The 19,195-nt window shown below is 66.3% G+C and overlaps 1 protein-coding gene across 6 annotated transcripts; it reads right to left on the bottom strand.

Moving 5' to 3' along the window:
* Positions 1-21: 21 nt before the first annotated feature.
* On the bottom strand, positions 22-17,422 carry RELT (RELT TNF receptor). Of its 6 annotated transcripts, XM_084975189.1 has the most exons (12): positions 17,352-17,422; positions 8,773-8,788; positions 6,138-6,199; positions 5,181-5,255; positions 4,910-5,076; positions 4,618-4,697; positions 3,768-4,028; positions 2,550-2,630; positions 2,235-2,316; positions 1,828-2,073; positions 1,308-1,506; positions 22-1,151 (listed from the first exon to the last, which is right to left on the bottom strand). In XM_084975189.1, the coding sequence occupies exons 3-12, from the start codon at positions 6,180-6,182 to the stop codon at positions 1,104-1,106; spliced, it is 1,284 nt and encodes a 427-aa protein (XP_084831315.1). In that variant the 5' UTR covers positions 6,183-6,199; positions 8,773-8,788; positions 17,352-17,422; the 3' UTR covers positions 22-1,103. The 6 variants fall into 6 exon arrangements, with proteins under 6 accessions (XP_084831315.1, XP_003129692.5, XP_084831312.1 ...); XM_003129644.6 differs by lacking the exon at positions 8,773-8,788 and having other exon boundaries at positions 6,138-6,281; positions 17,344-17,422; XM_084975186.1 differs by lacking the exons at positions 8,773-8,788; positions 17,352-17,422 and adding an exon at positions 16,974-17,182 and having other exon boundaries at positions 6,138-6,281.
* Between the last annotated feature and the right edge of the window lie 1,773 nt (positions 17,423-19,195).

The following is a 19,195-nucleotide window of genomic DNA, read 5'->3' as shown; positions in this document are numbered from 1 at the left end:
ACAGGAAAAAGAAGCTCCTCATGACACAACTTTCCCACCTTTTATTACTCAACAGACGGGACGGGGGCAGGGCAAGAGCCAAGGTTCAATAAATAAGAGAAACGGATGGCGGCGGGCCCGTGCCCGCACGGCCCCACATAAATAATGCGGTCGCTGAGCCAGAGGAGACGGGGCTGGGCAGTTGCCCGCACTGTCCAGGCCAGGAGACAGACACACCGACACCAGAGGGACCTAGAAACCACTGCAGCCAGAGCCCCCTCTCTAGCCCTGTCACACATCCCTCTCCAGAGGAGCTCCTGCCCTCTGAGGGGCGCTGAGCAGGCTGGGGCCCTGCACCACGGGGCAGGGTCAAGGCTGCTTTCTCAGTTCCAATGAAAACAGCAGGGCTGGGGCAGGCACATGCACTAAGCCCCTTCTGTAGGCAGAGCCACGGGCGGGCAGCCCCACGGGAGCCTCGGCGGTGGAGGCCCTGAAGCAGCAGGAACGGGGCCAGATAAAGCTACTACTGGGAGGGTGGCAGGGAGTCCGCCCTCCTCGCACCCGACGCAGCCCAGGGCCTGCGAGATGCGGGAAGGCCCTGAGGACGGAGACGTCACTGTCCCCGCTTCACAGTCAGAAAGGTTGGGACCCGGGAATGGCCAGGGACGGGCCCGGGATTAAACCCATGGCTTTTTATCGACCCCTCCCTTTGCAGGACCTGTCAGCAGAGGAGGGAGGGGCCGTCTACAGGGGCAAGGGTGCCAATTACCAAGGTCAGGGCCAGGGTGCCAGGGAGAGGGCCCCTCCCCCACCTGGCGGGGCAGCGGATGCTGTGGGCCCCTGGGATCTGGCCAGGGCTGGGCACGGGGTCAGGGACAGCCTGCAGGGAAGAAATGGGCGGCAGGGACAGGGAGGGGCTCAACCTGCTCCTGCACACGGCGCCGCCCGCCTGCCCGCCTGCCCGCTGGGGTGGACGCGCCCACCTCTAGGCCTGGGCTCGGCTCTTGCATCTGCTGGGCCATTGCTTCTTGCGTGTCCCCGGCCCAGCTGCAGTTCTGCCTCCTCCAGGAAGCCCTCAGAGCCCTCCAAGGCAGGGCTGCAATGTCCTCGGATGAGTCGGCCCCTCAGATGACCAGGGTGCTCTCGCTTAGCCGGACCACATAGCGGTTCTCCTGGGGGACAGGTGAGGCGTCAGAGCCGAGGGCAGGGGTGTCTGGACTCCCAGGAAAGGGGCCCCTGCCCTGGGCCCTCTGTCCCCCCCCCAGCCCCCAACCTGCCGGCAGGGTTGGCCCACATGCCAGTGGACGGCCTCCCCCTCTGGTCCTCACCTCGGCCTTGTTCTCTGCTGGCGGCTGCAGCCACCTGGCGTGGCTTCCACCACCCGCCAGCAGTGCCCGCTGCTCACTGGGGAGGCCAGGCTGGGGGGAGTCGGGGAGCTCGGCCCCTGAGGGCGCGCCCTCTGTGACAGTCCTCACCTCCGAGGCCCCAGAACTCGTCCGCTGCTCAGGAATTCGAGCCACTCGGAACCTGCGAGGAGACGGGGTGCACCAGCCCCGCTGGAGGGGACCCGGGTGTGGAGAGGGCGGCGCCCGCCAGGGTCACACAGCAAGTGCACGGGTCCTCCCACCCCCTGACGGGCTCCAGCACTGCCCGGCAGGGGGACAGGCTCTTGGCCTGCGAGCCCAGGTGGGACGGGAGCGAGGACCCTGCCCTGGGGACCCAGGGGGCTCCATGCGAGAGCAGAGCCAGGAGGCCACCCCCTCTAAAGAGCCACCCTGAGGCCACTGTGCAGGGCTCAGCCAAGGGCTCCACGCCCCCCACGGCTGTGATGTCGTGTCTCGGCCTCACCTGCCCACAGACAAGATGGTGACCTCGCCCTGGCGACCTGCCTTGGCCGCCCTGGTTGGGTTGGGCAGGAGCCTGGGAGCAGGAGTAGTGGCAGCTGCGGCCTCCGGGGACAGCAGCACCTCAGGCCACTTCTTCTGACTACAGCGGGAGCAGCAGGGGCCGGGCTGCGAGGCCAGCCCCTGAACCGTGTGGAGGTGGTGGCGGTATGAGCAGATGTGCGGCATGCTGGCCGGGCGGGGAGCCGGTCTGTGAGGACATGGCGGGGGGGGGGGTCACTGGGGCAGGCCAGGCCCAGGAGGGAGAGAGGGGAACGGGAGTGATGGGAGGGGACACACCCACACGGTGAGTTCCCAGGAGGCAGGCTGACTACCTGGGGTCAGGGCCCCCGGGCCCCACTGCCCACTCACCTGGGCAGAGGCCCGTGGCTGGTCTGCACCAGCTGCTTGCAGTGATACTCCTTCAGCAGCTCCTCCAGGGCCGCCGCGTTCTCTGGGGGCAGCTGCGGTCAGAACCCGGCTCTGGGCCGCGAGGGGCCCCGGCCCCCGGCCCCCGGCCCCCTCCTCCCCTGCCCAGGCCGTGTCCCTTTTCCTCCCCCTCCCAAGCGAGCACAGGGAGAAAGGGGTAGCTCCCTCCGCAGCGCTGGTCAGCCAGGGCCGGGCTGGCCTGAAGCGGCCGGCGGCAGGGAGCGAGGGCCCCAGGAGATGGGGGGCCCCTTCCCTCACCTTTCTTCTCTGTGATCAGGCGCACCAGGACCCCGATGGTGTCCTCGTTGGCATCCTCGGCCCGGTAGGCAGGGTTGATCCCTGAGGAAGAGAAGAGCCTTGATCCTAGGGAAGGAGGCGGGGAGGGGCCGTCCTGGGCGCACAGGCTGCACCGGGATGTGGCAGCAGAGGGCGCCCCAGCCCAGCGCGTGTGGCGGCCACGGCCTCCCCGCTGGTTCTGGGAAGCCCATTATCACCCTCGCTGCATCCCCAGGTGCTTAGGGGCTTCAGGGCCACCTGGACTACACGTCCCTGCAGAGAGGGGGGTCCAGCCTCTCTGCCCAGAGCCTCCAGCAGCCCCGGCGGACTCCAGGCCTCTCACCTCCCTCCACAGCGCCCTGTCTACGTCACTGAGGGCCCTTGCTCGGCCTAGGGCTCAAGCTCAAAGGCACGAGAACAGGCCACACAGTTCTGAGCCAGCAGCAAACAGCTCCTAGGACAGGCACCCGCGCGGCAGGCAGCAGCTAAAGGGAGTCCGAGGCTGGGAAAACAAGTGCGGTTCCAGGCAAAACTGGCCTGAGTGGCCACCTGTCTGCGTGCCTGATGCTCCTGTCCCCTCTGCCTGCTGCAGACCGCAGTGTCAGGAGCTAGGATGGCTGCTGGCACGGGAGGCGCCACTCAGTCTTGACGCGGCCACCAGGTTCTGCGAGCAGTTCATGTGCAGGCGGGGCCCAGGCCCCGGGGAGGGGGTGGGGCAGAAGGAGCGAGTCTCTCCCTCTGGTTCCAGGGCTCGTAACTCAAACCACAGCCTGGAGCTGAAACCTGAGCCTCACGGTGCCCATCCAGCAAGGCTGCCCTGCCAGCCCTTCAGCCAGAGGTCAGAGGTCAGCCTGAGGACCCAGAGGGCAGGCCAACCCGTGAACCACACACATGACTACAGCCCCCGAGAAGTCCAGACTCCCCCAGTGGGCAGGGCCTCTCCCAGGGAGCCGCTGAAGCCACTGGCCTCTGCTCTGCCGGCGCTGTCCCCTTCGGGCACCTCACCCTTCCTTTCCCTTGGTCATTCTGTCTTCTTCACAGCCCGCATGCAGCACCTCCAGAAAGCCCTCCTGATTAGCCCTCTCCCGGTCAGACCCTCCAGGCCCAGCAGGTTCCCTCTGGCAGCCCCCAAGCAGGGCCGGGCGGGCCAGGCCAGCCCGTGCCCTCTGGCCTCCGCACCCGAGCCCAGGCGGGCCTCACCGCTGCCTCCACCGCCTCCGGGGCCAGGCTCCACCTCCTTGTGGGCGGTGCAGTGGTAGCCCTTCCGCTTGAGCAGGTTACACACCAGGATGCCCAGCAGCCCCATGAGGCAGAAGACGGGCACGATGGCAATGACCGCGTACTGGGCCGCCGTCTCCTCGGCACTGCTGGCCCGAGTGCCGTTCCCGGGCTGCCGCGTCTCCCCTGCGCCGCTGGCCCCTGCTGCCACCTCCACGCCACGTCGGGTGCGCTGCCCACGCTCTGAGCACCACAGAGGATGGAGGCAGGGAAGACAGACAGAGGCAGACAGGCCCAGGGCCCGAGTCACTGCGCGGGGCGTGGCACAGACGTGTCCAGAGCCACCCACGCCCCACGGGGCTGGCGCAGCAAAGGCCAACTCACCCCCCCCTTTGGCGCTCTGATCAGTCAGGACACAGACCCCGAGCCCCCTGTCCATCCCTCAGGATGGGCCAGAGAGGTGAGCAGAGGGACCAGGGACCCTGGATCCTGCCTCCCCACCACCTGGCCTATGAGTCAGCTGCCTCAGAAGGTGACTGGTTCAGCCCCAGAAAGGGGGTGTGTGCCCTTGGGAGGGGACAGAGACAGTGGTCAGGATGGGAGTGCCAGCTGGGGCAGCCACCTGCCGGCCGGTCTCTGGCACTCAGAGACGGAGTAGGCAGACAGACCAACCGACCACATCCTGCTGGACACCCACTGGCCACACACCCTCCCTGGGGCGAGGGGAGTGAGGACCGCACTGCCCCAGTGGACACTGCAAGGGCCCGTGGGCTCAAGCTTGCCAGACCCCTCCCCGTGCCCCCACCAGTCCTAGCCCCCACCTGCCACTCACCATAACAGCCCCGAGGACCCAGAGGCGTCCAGGAGCACGGCTGACAGGGAACACCCGGGACCTGGGAAGGGGCAAACCACCTGCAAACAGGGAAGACGTTACTGAAGCCCTGAAGCTCTCCTTAAGAGAGGCTGGACCTTCCTACTGGGCACCCCCACTGGTCCTGACCCATCCCATTTCACAGAAGGAAAGACTGAGGCCTGCTCAAGAAGACCTGAGTGAGGCTGTGACCCCAGAATCTCAAGTCCCGGACACCTGTCCATGAGCCCCCACGCCCCACCCTGTGGCTCACCCAGGCTGGCAGTTTCCACATAGTGTGTCTCGAGTGGCCGTGCCCGCCTGGGCCTCCAACCTCCCTCGAGGGCTGCAGCGGGCGTGGGGCTGGCACGGGCTAGAGCCCCAGGAGGCTGAGAAGGTGCCTGGGGAGCAGGACCTGCAGAATGTGCCCTGCCCTGGCTCCTGCAGGAGGGAAAGAATGAGAACAGCGCCAGGAGCCAGGCCTGAGGGCCCTGGCCCTGGCCCTGAGTACCTCCCAGGAAAGGCAGACGGGCAGGCGAGCTCACCAGCTTGGGCTCCTCCCCGGGTGGGCACTGCCAGGGGGGTGTTGACGTTGGAGTGGCCAGAGGCCAGGGCAGCAGCTGGAAGAACAGGGCAGGACACGCTGAGGGAGCAGAAAGCACCGGATGTGGCATTTCTGGGGCCACCTGCCCACCACTAACTCCCAGACACCCCAGGCACAGGGGCCACTGACCACACAGGGCCACCTCCAGGCTTTGGGGGCACTCACTAACCCCAGTCCCTTGTGCCACAAGTAAACTCTGCCTGTCCCAGACCTGCAAGGAGACGTCACATCTGCTTCTGGGAAGGGCGGAAAGCCCCAGAAGGGCCGGATCAGAATGGCAAGGCCCTGGGTCTCTGAGTCGCACCCTTCTCGCTAAGCAGGGCGAGGAGGAGGAGGAGGAGGAAGTTCTTCCGAATTCCTCTCCAGTCCCACCCCCCTTCCTGCTGCCCGGGCCCCCACAGCACAGCTGAAAATGTCGCCCCCCCCCGCCGCCGCCTTTGCCATCGCCTCGGTCAAGTCCACAGCCGGCTGGTGCCTCCCACCCTGGACCTTCAGCTCCGTCTCGGGGACCACATCCCCCTCTGTGACCTCCCACGAGGCAGGGCCAGGCTGTTCACGCCCCGGCACCCACACAGGGCACGAGAGGTCCCCCAAAAGGATCTTCTCAATCTGTGTGCCCCCACTTCACGGGGCGCTCCCTCGTCCCACGGCAGCTGGGAACTACCTGTCCTGAATTCCGCCTGCGGGGGAGGCAACCCAGGCCTCCAGCCGGGCTGCCTCGAAGGGCAGAGACAGTGTCACTCGCACAGGAAGCTCCAGGGCCCTCCTCCGGCCCCAGACCGGCTCCAGCACATGCCAAGCGCTGAGGCGCCAACTGCGCTGGGAGCGGCGCCCACGGGCATGGGGTTCCTGCGCAGCGGGCTCGGGACCCACCTTCCCCACGATCCCCCCAACTCACCACAAGGAGGCAGGACAGAGGCCAGTGCCAGGGGCTCAGCTTCATCCTCAGGCCCCGCCCGCCTGGGGCAGATGGAGGGGAGGCTCAGCCGGAGACAGACAGATGGACAGCTGCCTTCCTCCCAGCGCTGCTTCCAAGACAGGGCTGGACAGGACAGTGGAAAGGCGTTGCTGGGCAGGTGCTGCCGCGCTCCGGGCACATTCGCCATCCCAGCCCCTGCAGCCCTGTGCAGAGGAGGGGGCACCCTGTCTGGGGCCAGCCCCCCACAGCCCCCCGAAGCCCTGCGCAGAGGAGGGGGCGCCCTGTCTGGGGCCAGCCTCCCAGGGCAGCACAGGCCTGGGGGGCTTCCCAGAGGAGGAAGGGCTTCCTGCCTCTTCCATAAACAGCCTGCTGCCCGAGGGCCCAGGCGGGGGAGCATGGGAGGAAGGAAGCCTACAGCTTCGGCCAGGAGCGGGAGGGAGGCTGGCAGTGCCCCAGCCCAGCCTCTCTGCTCTCGCCCCAGCTCTCAGGCTCCTGCCTCTCAGAACTTGAGGCCACGCGCCTGGCCGCCTCTGCTGCTTCCCTGCCTTGGCTCCTGCTGCTTCTGCTCCTAGGAAGGCCTTCTGTCTCACAACTCCAAGCCCCACACCAAGGCCTCTTTCTGGAAACTCCTCTGGACTCCCATGTCCCCAGAGCGGGGTCTGGCACCCAGAGCTCCCCCGATGCCCTCAGTCCTGGTGCTCCCAGGTGTCCCATGTCCACAGCAGGCTTCCCAGAGGTCTGTGGTGTGCCTGACCGCATCTCTTGGGCTGTAGGCAGACCTCTGGGGGTGGGTGGGGGTGTCACAGCACTTTCTGTCCCCTCTCAAGCACCGGGCACTGCCCTCAGCACATAAAAGGCGATAAACAATCAGACACTGTCCCTTCCTTGGGGCGCTCGTGTCCCAGGGGGCCCAACAACCAGCAGAGAAGCTTGAGGGTCCCCCTGCCCGATGGAGCAAAGTGCCCTGAACCTAAATAAGGCACAGAGTAGGCGGGCGGGGGGGGGGGCTGGCTGAGCCCCCAGGCCCAGGAGTGTGGCCCCCTCTGGAGAAAGGTCTCCGGCCAGCAGACAGGATGGAGGCGTAAGAAGGATTCGGATGAGATGACAGGAGGGGCAGAGGCAGAATAAGGGAGACATCTTCCCAAGAGGCCTGGCTCCAGGCTCAGGAGGGTGAGGGAAGCACATACGTGGGGCCTTGGGGACAGGCCACAGGCAGCCTCTGACCCCCAAGGGGGAAGCAAGCCCAGCAGGTGGAGGGGGCCCCACCTGGAGCCCCGAGCCACCTGGTGCCAAGCCCGGCCGAGAAGCAGTGCCTGCAGTGCAGCCCTGGTTGCTAGAGCCCTCGGCCTCCAGGAGGCCTGGACTTCCCACCCAGAAAGGAGCCGGAGGAAACTGATCTGCCCGCGCCGGGCAGCCTGGCCTGGTGCAGACCTCAGCGGCCAGGGGTTTGAGTTACACCACGGGGGAGGGAGAGGGATGGGTCACACCACGCTCGGGACTCTCCAGATCTCCAGCAGTGGCTCTCGGCCCAAGGCCAGCTCAGCGGAAAAGCCGGGACAGGAGGTCCAGCCACAGAGCAGAGTGAAGGCCACACCCTGGCAGTTAGCACCCAACAGGTGGCACCCCCAGCGCCATCCTCCACCAGTTCCTCCTCCAACATGGTCACAAGTGTCCCTTCCCCCGCCCAGCCCAGCCCAAGCTCCTCTTCCCGCGCCCTCCTCCTTCGTTCTTCATAGATCTAAACCACAGACCGGACAGCCAGCCCTAAGGCCTCAGGCTGGCCCTGCAGGCCTGCCAGTCCCCAGAGCCAGCACCCCTCCAGGTCCCTGGGGTGGGCCCAGAGGGCTGGGACAGGGGTGGCAAGTAAGAGGCACAAGAGCCACAGAGAGGCCCCGTCCCACCCTGGCCATGCCTGGCACCTGCTGGATGACTGAGCCCACGGGGAGGGGCCGTACAGCTGCTCACCCCCAGACAGACGGGGAGCTATGAGCTCAAGAATTCCAGGAGGAAAACGGGGTCCAAAGACCCAGACTCCAGGCCCACTCAGGCATATTCACAGACACGCGCCCCTGACGCCTTCTAATTACGCGCCTTCTAATTACGCAAACCAGCACTTAGCCCGTCTGGCCGCCGCGTCTCTGCTTACGGCAGCTCCCTCGGCCCCACGCTCCGCCAGACTGAGCCCCCTGGACCTGCCCGGGCGGCAGCCCCGGCCCCCGCCCCCGCCCCCTGGGGGACCCCGCCACTCCGCGTCCCCTCCCCACCTCCAGCACCTATGCCCTGAACCCTGCAAACCCGACTGAAAAGCAAGTTCGGATGGAGCCCCGCAGCGGGGCGGGGGTCTGTGAGGCTCCATGCCCACCCCTCCGCCTTCCGAAGGCAGGGCAGCCAATGCCCTTCCTAAGCCCTCCCCGCCGGCCCCAGGGGCAGAGAAGGACGTCAGCCTAAAGGCCATTCCTCCGGGTACCTGCCCCATGGCCACCAGTGCCCCGAGGGCCCGGCGCCCCCGCTGCAGCTCACGGGGCCTCAGTTTCCTCATCCGCAGGATGGGGGCTCAGCAAGGCTGCCGCGAGGCTAAGTCAGGTGAGGAGCCCGACGACGCAGGTCACGTGACACCCCCACCCAGGTCTCTAAGTGGCCCTGAGCGCTGGCCTTCACCGACAGCAGCCAGGGCAGGGAGGTCTGGCTCCTTCACCACCAAGCCCGCCCTCCCCCAGCCGGTGTCTGCAGCCCGAGGCTCCACGAAACAGGCTCCGACCAGGCACGGGGGCCCCGGGGGAGGGGGCCCGCCTCAGCCCACCCCCACCCTCCGAAAGATGCCCGAACAATTAGACCCAGAAATTCCCTGGAAGAAAGCCAACTAGCCAAGCTGCAACCAGGGCCCCAGGCCGGAGGCGAGGGCGCCCCAGGGAGGTGCAGCCCAGCCCTGGGGGCTGCAAGGAAAGAGGAAGCTGTGTCACCGCTCAGGCCTCTTCGGCCAGCAGCTTCCCCTTTCCCAGAACTGAAGCTTGCGGGGTCACCGGCCGGCCTGGGGCCCCACCCCCGCGCACTCCTTTCCAGCCTCCCCAGACTCGTGGTGGCGGCTGAAGCTGCTCCGAATACCGTCGTCTCCCACCACGCCGAGCCCACCCCCACTGACAACAGAGGGGTCTCCGCCCCGGGGTCTGGCTCCAGTACCAGCCACTCCTGCCTCCCACCGGGCACTGGCACCTGCTGTCTCCTCCGCCCAGAACCCTGCCCATCACCTGCCACCTACCTCCCCTCAGAGCTCAGCTCTCAGTCACTGCCTCCTGGAAGCCCCGGGGCACCGCCTCACCTGTGCGCCTCACCTGGGCGCGCCCATCCTGCCAACCAGCCCCCTCCCCAGCCCCCGCGTGCAGGAGCACCTGCCGGACCAGGCGGGGCTGGGGGGTCAGGAAACGCGCTCTCAGGAGAGGGTCCAGCCTCTCCCAAGGTCCAGAGGGCCAGGCAGCAGGCCGCAGGGAAGGGAGCCCAGAGGTTGGGTTTGGGGGAGCCCAGGATCGGGCCCCCTGGGCTGACGTGGTGAGAAGCGGCCTTCCCGGCTGGCTCCGCAGCCCGCCCCGGGAGGACTGCGCTGCCCGCTGGGAGGACAAGATGAGGGAACTCCCGTTCAACAGTGAGCTTGACGCCTGGCGCAGAGCAGGCCTCGGGAAACAGCCACCGAGCCTCAGGGTCCCGGGTGGAAGGTGTGGAAGTGGCAACTCCGGGTAAACGTGGCAGGGACGGCACACACTGGGTGGGAGGGCTGAGGTGCGAAGGCACGCGGCCTGCCACACGGGAGGCAGCCAATTAGCCAGGGTCAGTCTGGGAGGTGGGAGGGTGCAGGAAGAAAGAAGGCTCTGGAAAGGTTGGGGGGCAGAGCCCAGGGGGCACCGAGCCCAGGCTGCAAGCTCAGAAGCCTGCATCTCCCCCAGGACCTGAGCGGCCTGGAAGGGGGGCGGGGAGGGGGTGGAACCCCTGCACCTCCGAAGGCGCACTGGGCTGCCAGCCAGGCGAGGCCGGACTGGGGACGCGGAGGCTGGAGGCAGGTACCAGCAGTGGCTTCAGGCCCGGGGACCTCCCTGCAGCCTCGGGAGACTAGGGTTGCCTGGAAACACAGCTGGACAAAGGCCTCCCTCGGCCGTGGCCGCGCCCGAAGCAGGAAGACAAAGGCTGCCCATCAATAGCGAAATCCCGGTTAGGAGAAACCCACTGGTTCCCTGGCAACTGGGACTGAAGTAGGGCAGTGCCCACAGCGGGTGGTGTGAGGACGGCCAGGCGCTGCCTCCTCTTCATCCTTCACTCTCGCCGGGAAGAGAACCAACCCGCGCTCCCCCGGGCCGGGCCTCACCCTACGCCACAGTCACAAGAGAGGGTGCCTCCCGGCTGCAGCCCTGGGGGAGCCGAGGCTGGGGGAGGCCACCCGGCCTGGGTCACCCGGCCGGGCGGCAGCTGGAGGGGCGGGAACGGAGCCGAGGTCTACCTGACCGCTTCCCAACTCGCCTTGGGCCCCTCCTGCCCTGGAGCCCGGCCCAGGGCCTGGCACACTATACACGGCTTCAGTGTTTGCCAACCTGGTGGCAGAGGCCAGCGAGCGAGGGACACTCAGGAGGTCGTGCCATGGAGTGACTATCACGGGCATCCAAGCAGGCCCCCGGGGAGACGGTGCCCGGGCCTCCACGTCTTCCTGCACCCCTCACACAGCCCTGGTCTACACCGGCCGGGCGGGGGGGGGTGGGCACCGGGACCCAAGAGAAGCAGGAAGCCCAAGGGCAGCAGGAATTCCCGGGGGAGGCCGAGGGAGCTCCCAGGGGGAGCCAGGGATGCCCAGAGGCTGCTTCAGGCCCAGGGCCCCCCGCCCCCCAGAAAGCACCACCATTCTCATCCCCACCCCAGCCTCAGGCCATCACGCTCCCCCAGGTCACAACCCAGGCAAGACAGACCCGCAACCCTGCTCTGCGCCGCCCCCAGGCCCGGGGAGGCTCGGGGCCCAGAGGGGGCAGGTGGGGCTGAGGGGCTAATTGCCCCTTGAGGTTTGGAAAAGGGCTGAGGCAGCCAGACGGCCCACCCGGCTCCTCCCGGTCTGGGTAGAGGGTTTTTTTGTGTGTGTGCCTTTTTTTTTTTTTTCCCTTCTTTTTAGGGCCACACCCACAGCATATGGAGGTTCCCAGGCTAGGGGTCGAATCAGAGCTGCAGCTGCCGCCTACACCACAGCCACAGCAACGCCAGATCTGAGCCACAACTGCGACCTACACCACAGCTCACGGCAACGCCGGATCCTTAACCCACTGAGCAAGGCCAGGGATCGAACCCTCAACCTCACGGTTCCTAGTTGGATTCGTTTCCCCTGCGCCACGACGGGAACCCCTCAGTCTGAGGAAAGCTGCAGTCCCTGCCCCCTCCCTGAGCTGAGCCTGGGCTGGGTGCAGGGCAGGCGCCCAACACCCCCACTAAGCACCTCCCAACACCCATTCCCCTTCCAGGCCTCACAAGGAGGAAACTGAGGCTCCGAGAGGCTAAAGGGAGACAAGGTTCGCCCATTGGGGTGGGGCAGGCAGCACAGCCCCCGCTCCAGGCACCCCAGGCCGCGCAGTCCCGCTGCTCCCACATGCTTGGCAGCACGGACTTCCTGCAGGGAGGCTGGGCTGGGGCCCCATGACAAGACGGCCAGGGGCCCAGGAGCACTGGAGGGCACCCCCCTGCCCACCAGCTCTTGCCACGACCACCTTCTCCTCTGAGAAGCCACCTCTGCCTCCTACCCCGGCCATGCGTCTGTACCCATCACTGCTGTGCCAAGGCAGCCTAGATGGCTGGGCACAGGCCCTGCCCCATCACCCTGACCAGGCCGACGTGCGGAGGCTCAGAGAGAGACTGAGGGGAGACAGGCCCAGCCGGCCCCGTTCTCCAACACCCCCAGCCTCGGGGTGCTGGGGAAAGAGCCCCCTGCTCCAGCAATTCCCAGGTCAGGCTCTAACCAACATCTTGACAGAGGCCAGCCCGAGGGGGAGGCTGGGCCCGGCACAGCCCCGCCAGGGTCCGAGCTCTAGCTCAGGGCTTAGCAGCTCTGTGCCTCCAGCAATTACACCCCACACCCCCCACCCCAGAGGTGCAAGGTCCTCCCTGCAAAGAGGGATCCTGAGAGGGTAAGTGTGCCCGCCAGGCCTCTCCCCAGTACTAGTTCTCAAAGCCCACCGCGAAGAGCGAGCGCGGAGCCGAGCAGCATCCAGCCAAGGTCACCCTATGGCTTGGGCGCAGGCAAGGGTGCTCCGGGGACCCGACGCCCACCCCACCAGCATGCGTGGACAAGCCTTGGACTCCCCGGGGAGCCCTGGGTGCCCACTTCCCAGCCGCACACAGGCCTGTGTCCACCCCTGCTCCCATGCCAGCGGAAGCCACGGTCAGGACGCCGAGGGGTGCCAGCCTGCTTCCTCCTCTGTCATCTGGAAGAGCTCTGCCTGACAGCCGACCGCCTGGCGTGGCTGGAGGATCCCTCGGGCATCAGGGAGCAGTGACGCTTACAATCAGGCCTCAACCCAGGTGCCACCTCCTGCAGGAAGCCTTCCCGCCTCCCTGTCAGAGCCGATCCCTCTCCCGGCCTGCAGCCGCCTCCCCGGGCTCCCTCAGGGAGGAGGGCAGCAACCGCACCCGCACGCGGGAGGCACACGCGGCTCCGAGCTGGGTCCCGGCTTCCTTGCCTCTCCACCTGCACACTGGGGGACCCCGCCTCGAACTGGCTACAGCGCCCCCGATCCCACTCCTGTGCCAATCAAGGGCACGCTCCCAGGGTGGCCTGGGAATGAGCTCTGGCCTTCCAGGCATGCCAACCTGGGTGAGGACTGCAGGCCCCCTCTCCCCTCTGGGCCTGGAGGGGCGGCTGATGGCCTGGGCGGGAGGCGGAGGGTGTGAGGGCCTCTCAGCTCTGCCCAGGGCTGAACACACAGGGGGTGCCTACCGGCTGATCTCAGACCAAACCGCTTCCCCTCCGCCCACCTGGCACATGGGCTGGCACCATAACAGAGAGGGTGGGCCTCACCCAGCCCGCAGGGACCCAACAGCCCCACCAACACCTCCTCCTCCCCCCACAGGTAGCCGGCCTTCCTGCTTTAGAAACTGATGCCAGAATCCGTAGGCAACCCTTGCCTTGGCCTGGCAGAGGTGGGCTGGGGGTTGGGCAAGCGCGAGTGCCCAACTCCCATGGCAGCACCTGTGTGACTCAAACCAGGACTGGCCTCTTCTCCTCTGCCCTCCGAGCCCAGGCTCCCCCAGAGCAGCCTGGGAAGGAAGGGGACGCCCGCCAGTGCTGCTGGAAGGGACCTGCACCCAGGGCCTGACACGGCAGGGCCTCAGTGGGGAGCTTCCTCTGCAGGCCCACAATGAGGGCCTCGTCTGAGGACCCCACGGCAGGCACAAACGCACCCCTCCACACAGGGGGTGGCCTTGAGTATTTGGCCCTAACCCCCAGCACACACTGGGGAGCAACGGAGACCCCGAATACAAACCTCCCTGTGCAGCCCAGCACACAGTAGGCCCTCAGCCCACAGGGACTGCCCTTCCTCAGCACAGACCCAGCGGCAGGAGACAGCAGGCTGCTGGCCAGGCTGGGCCCAGCCGGGCACATGGTGCCCACAAAGGCCCCACCCCAGGCCTGTTCCCAGAGGTGGGGGGGGACACGTGGCAAGGGACCTGCACAATGAAGAAGTACTAACACTGGACTGGGAGGGCTTCCTGGGTGAGGGGGTGGGGTTGGGGCTGTCCTGACTGGCCATGGAGAGCTCTAGAAAGGGGAGACAGCGAAAGCAAAGGCCGAGGAGAACCACGGCATGTGGCAGGGAGAGAAGAGGGTGAAGATGTAACATTCGAAGGGTCCTGGGAGTTCCCGCTGTGGCGCAACGGGACTGGCAGTGTCTTGGGGGCACTGGGACATAAGGCTCGATGCCCCGCCCGGCACAGTGGGTCAAGGACCTGGTGTGGCCACGGCTGCAGCTTAGGTCACAACTGCAGCTGGGATCTGATCCCTGGCCCGGGAACTCCATGTGCTGCGGGTCGGCCCCAAAAGAAAAAAAAAGGGTTTCTGGAAGGAAGACCTCAGGCTAGGACGAGGGGTCGGGAACAGACCTTGAGGGTAAAAAGTCTAAGTGAGCTCAGGGAGGCCGCGGCGGCGTGTGCGCGGGATCTGGGGGCCCCCGTGATTCTGTGAAGGCACCACGCGGGCCTGCTTCAGGCCTGGGCCACGTCCTTCGGCGTGGACGTGTGGCAGGACAGGGGCAGGTCCTCTGCCTGGAGGGTGAGATCGTGGTAAGTTCCAGAACTCCTCCGAACCTCGGTCTCTCCCGCCATAAAGTGGGGCTGACCCTCGGCGCAGAGGCAGGCGGCTCAGGGTCTCCCCTCCCCGGCCAGACACAGGCACCTCCCTCTGGCGACTGTCGCACAGTCCCAACGGGGGCCCCACTGGAAGCCCAGCCTGGCCCCACCAGCGTCCCAGTCGTGGGGAGCCCAAGTTCGCAGCAAGGCTCGGTGTGGGCAGGGCACGGGTGGGCCGGGGGCTGGAGGAGGAGGCTGGCCTGGGTTAACCCTTCCCTCTCCCTCCTGCTCCAGGGCCCTGAGCTATTTCCACCTCTCTGCTGGGGATGGAAATAACTCAGACTCGCCCCAGGAGACCGACACAGCTATTCTGATCGGCCCAAGAAGCACGACTCCAGTCCTGCCAGGGGCGACAGAGACACCCTGGTTCCCAGCTCCAGCTCTTGGCCAAGCAGCATCAGCGGTCAGAGCCACCCGGGCCTCTGGGAGGAATGGGGACACCGAGGCCCCAAGAGGGTGGGCCCATGCTCAGGTTACTCCCAAGCCTGCCCCTCAGCCCCGCAGCACGGGGGCGCCCCCAGATCACTCGAAGCAGGGCCACAGGGCCTCTCTGGTCTGGGGAAGGGCACCTGGGCTCACGATTCTCCCCCCACTCCTGGAACCTGGGCTGTGCTGCCACTCCCGACACCCTCCAGAGCTATAGGGATGCTCCTGAACCAGTCACAGGCTCCAAAAGGCCGGAGGAGGGCCTTTCTGTGACCTCTGAACAGGGGTGAGAGCTGGGGGGAGGGAGGAGCAGGAGGAAGAGGAAGCCACCTAACCCACAAAACCCCCCCTCCCCCATTTCAGATGTGTGTGCAAATCCACACCACACTCAGAACTCACAATGGCACAGCCTGCTAAGGCCACGCTTGCCAGCCCGGGTTGGAGAGAAGGAAGCCCAGAGAAGCCGCAAGCAGGTATTAGGAAGGAGAGTGGCCCTCTCCAAGCATCCCACAGGGCTTCGGGGGCAGGAGACCCAATTCCAGTCCTGCTACTGTCCTGACTCTGGGTGACCTTGGGCAAGTCACTTCACTTCTCTGAAAAAGTCACGGCATCTCAAAAGCACCGCGAGGATTCAACAAGAGCACAGCACCAAGCGTGCAGCACAGCCCTGGGCACTGTCCCTCCAACGCTGCCCCCGCCCAGGAGGCAGAGGGTGAGAGCTGTGAACTCCCGGACCCTTCAGCAGGTGCCCCTGCACCCGGGCACCTGACTCGCATTCCCCTCTGCATCCAAGAGACCCTTCCGAAGAGTCCAATCCAGTGGAGAAGAGGCCCTGCTCCAGCTCCTGCTCTCAGAGACGGCTCGTGGGGCGCCTGCTCCCCGCTCCCATGAAGGGAGCTGAAGACATGCCCCGGGCCAGTCGATGCCTACGGATCAGAATCTTGGGCTTGGTCTGTGGAGCTGTGCTTCTAACCCTGTCACCAGCACCTGGGTGCAGCCCCGGGCCACTTTGTCCCCAGCAGACAGCTTGCCCCCACCCCCCACTGCAGTCCTCCTGCCTGAGGGAGGGAAGGGACAACAGAGACAGCTGACCCCAAACAAAGAGGATCCCACAGCGATGATTCACGGTCCATTCACAGCCCGACACCTCAGGTGCAGGAAGGGAGACTGAGGCCCAGCCAGGGCGGGTCCCAGAGCAGGCCTGTGCCCGCCCCAGGGAGAAGGGTGCCAGGGGCCAGAGCTGTGCCAGGCCGCCCGGACCTTCTCTCTCTCCCTCCCTCTCTCTCTCTCTCTCTCTCTCTCTCTGTGAGAAAGAGAGAGAGAGAGAGAGGTGGATACCTGAAGGCCCCTCAGCTCCTCAGTTGCATCCAGATATGGCACCCCTCTGCCAAGCCAAGGCACTCAGGATCCACGCACCCCAACTAAACTGAGCTAAGGGGCACCTTCTTGGGGACAGCCCTGGAGAGACCTTTGCCGTCCCCCCACCCCCACCCCCGCCACGCTAGCAGGTGTTTGAGGTCCCTCCTCTTTCGGCCTCTTATGCAGGGACACACACACACACACACACACACACACACACACACACACGGCCCCACCTGACCCCTTAGCGGCCCCACCTGACCCCTTAGCGGTTCTTACATGGATCTTCCAGCCTCTGGGGGCTCCCTCCCTCCATTGCACACTCTGTCCCGTTAAGGGGACCCTGGCCCTGCCCTGGTCACGCCCCAGGCCGCACACATACCCAGTGACCGCAGTGACCCAGGGGCCCTCTTGCAGCGGGCTGGGGTCGGAGTCACCCGCAGGGACCCGGGGGCTCTTTCTCACACAATCACACGCACACACTCCGCCTGTCACAGGCACACAGAGCCCCTCTGTGTCTCCCGTTCGGCCCGGCGTCACCGCTGGGTCCCGGCCCCACGTTCGCCGGGGCTGGGCCGCCTCACGCGCCGTGTCACCCACAGTCACGGGCTGACACCGTTCGGAACCACCCCTCTGGCCGCCCCCGGGCGCCGCCGTCCCGTCCCGCACCCAGTCCTGGTCTCGGTCCAAGTTTCCCGGGCCGAGGGCGCCTCCAGGGTCCGCCGGCTCCTCAAACTGCAAGTTGCGCCTCTGCTTCCCCACCGCGCACGGCCGGGCCTGGAGTCGCGGCCGGAGCACGCGCAGGTCCGGGGGCAGGGGGCTCAGGGCCCCGCGGGCGTCGGTGCGCGCAAGACGCCAAGACGGGACGCGGGGGCGGCGAGGGCGAGGGGGGGCGCCGGGACCGGGCTGCGGCATCCGCCGCGCCGGCGAACTTCCTCGGGAACGCGGGGAGGCAGGGGGCGCCGCTCGGGTCCGCAGCCCTCTGGCCCGGGCCGCGAAGAGCGGCCTCGGGGCCTGGGGCTCTCCGCGCCCTCCTTACCTGGCCGCGCCGCGGCAGCTCCAGCAGCCCAGCTCCGGAGTCGTCGACGCGGAGCCGGGCCCGGGTTCGGCGAACGCACGGGCGGCCGCGCCGGCTGCGCGCCTTTTGAATGAATCGCCGCCCGGGCCGGGCCGGGAAGGCGCGCAGCCCCGCCCCCGCGCGTCACGGCCGCCGGCCCCGCCCCCGACGTCAGAGCCCGGGCTCGCCCCCGCCTCCCGCCCCCGGGCCCTGGAACCCGCTGCCGGGCTCGCGCTCTCCCGCCCCGCGGCGCTGCTCTGTGTCGCCATCTCTCTCGCCCCCCGAGAACTGCAGGGGCCGGCGCCGGACGCGGCCTCTGGGCTCGCCTCCTTCCAGGCGCCAAAGCGAGAAAGAAGGGGTTGCAAGATGCAAAATAGACTGGAGCCTTGGATGCTGCTCGCAGACCTGTCACCATTGCCAGTGCAAACGGGGCCACCAATGCGCCTCCCCGGGTCTCGTTTTCCTCCTGGAAATTGGCAGCCAGGGAGAATGACCCCACTTTGCCTCTCAAAGAATTCCAGGCTGGCCCCCGGAAACCCGGATAGCCTGGGGAAAGTGAATCTGTGATGGGGGCCCACTTGGCGGGCTCCTGCACATTGTTCGGGGCTCAGCCCAAATCTCCTTCCTCCAGGAGGCCTCTTCTGTCTCCACTCCCCATCCCACCGCTCTCTGCCCGGAAAGGTAGCCTCTCCTTCCAACAGGACAGGTGACACACTCTCCCTTCCCTACCACCAGCTGTCCCACCCTGAAGATTCTTAGGGCCGGCTATCAGAGTGCCCCGCAGTGGGGGCTACCCAGGACCCTGGGCACTCTTCATATGGTTCTCCCAGCTTGTGCCATACATACGATGGGCCAGAACTGGAGGCAGCAGCTCAGGAGTCAGGCCTTCCCCGACTGAGTACCATTTTGGGGATCCCAGGTGGCCCTCCCAGGACAGCAGGGCTGGGAGGGCTTTGTGCTGGGGGCAGAGACCTGGCTGGATCTGGATAATCACAGCCCATGGCAGAGGTGGAGGAAGGTAAATAAATTGTTAGGGATAGACTGTGGGGGAGGGGGAGAATGCCAAGTAAACCACATCATAGAATCTGGGCCGTGAGGTGAGGGGGTGGGGAAGGCCAGGTCTCCGGGATCCAGGAGATCCCGGGAGGAGAACTGGATACCTGCAGACAAGAGGGACTGTAAGAGTCTCCATTTCCCGGGGCCAGGCCCCGGTTGTGCAGGAAGGGCAGAAAGAGCGCCAGGTCACCGATGGGATCAGAGCCCCAGGTCCCTCATAAATTAATGGAGACCCCCCAGGGCTGGGTGACGGCAGGGGTGATCTCAGGAGGGAGTCCAGAGAAGGCCCACACTGGGGACCTGGTGAGGGGGCTAGAGCAGCCCAGGAGGCCCTCTATCCCTGCACATATCTTCTTTCTTTTCCTTTTTTAGGGCCGCACCCGCAGCATAAGGAGGTCCCCAGGCTAGGGGTCAAATCAGAGCTTCAGCTGCCGGCCTACACCACAGCCACAGCAACGCGGGATCTGAGCCGCATCTGCGACACATCACAGCTCATGACAACCCCAGATCCTAAACTCACCAAAGGAGGCCAGGAATTGAACCTGCATCCTCATGAATACTAGTCAGGTACATTTCTGCTGAGCCATGGCGGGAACTCCCAAATATTTTTGTTTGTTTGTTTTCATTTTTTTAGGGCCGCACCCATGGCATGTGGATGTTACCAAGCTGGGGGCGCAAATCAGAGCTACAAGCTGCCTGCCTACACCAGCACTACAGCAACTCGGGATCTGAGCCTCAGCTGCAACCTACACCATGGCTCAAAGCAACTCTGGATCCT

The sequence above is a fragment of the Sus scrofa genome, chromosome 9 (genome assembly GCF_054392235.1).
Source record: "Sus scrofa isolate SSC_HxYL_T2T_F1_AM1 chromosome 9, Sscrofa_HxYL_maternal_Yorkshire_Landrace_v2.0, whole genome shotgun sequence".
Classification (NCBI taxonomy): Eukaryota; Metazoa; Chordata; class Mammalia; order Artiodactyla; family Suidae; genus Sus; species Sus scrofa.
Note: the sequence above shows the minus strand (reverse complement) of the source record. Positions and strands in the feature narration are given on the sequence as shown.

Coding starts and splice junctions, on each gene's coding strand:
- RELT (XM_003129644.6), bottom strand. CDS start 6,182: ATGAAGCTGAGCCCCTGGCACTGGCCTCTGTCCTGCCTCCTTGTG. Junction 5,077..5,180: donor CCGGGGAGGAGCCCAAGCTG/GTGAGCTCGCCT, acceptor TCCCTCCTGCAG/GAGCCAGGGCAGGGCACATT. Junction 1,507..1,827: donor ACCATCTTGTCTGTGGGCAG/GTGAGGCCGAGA, acceptor GTCTCCTCGCAG/GTTCCGAGTGGCTCGAATTC.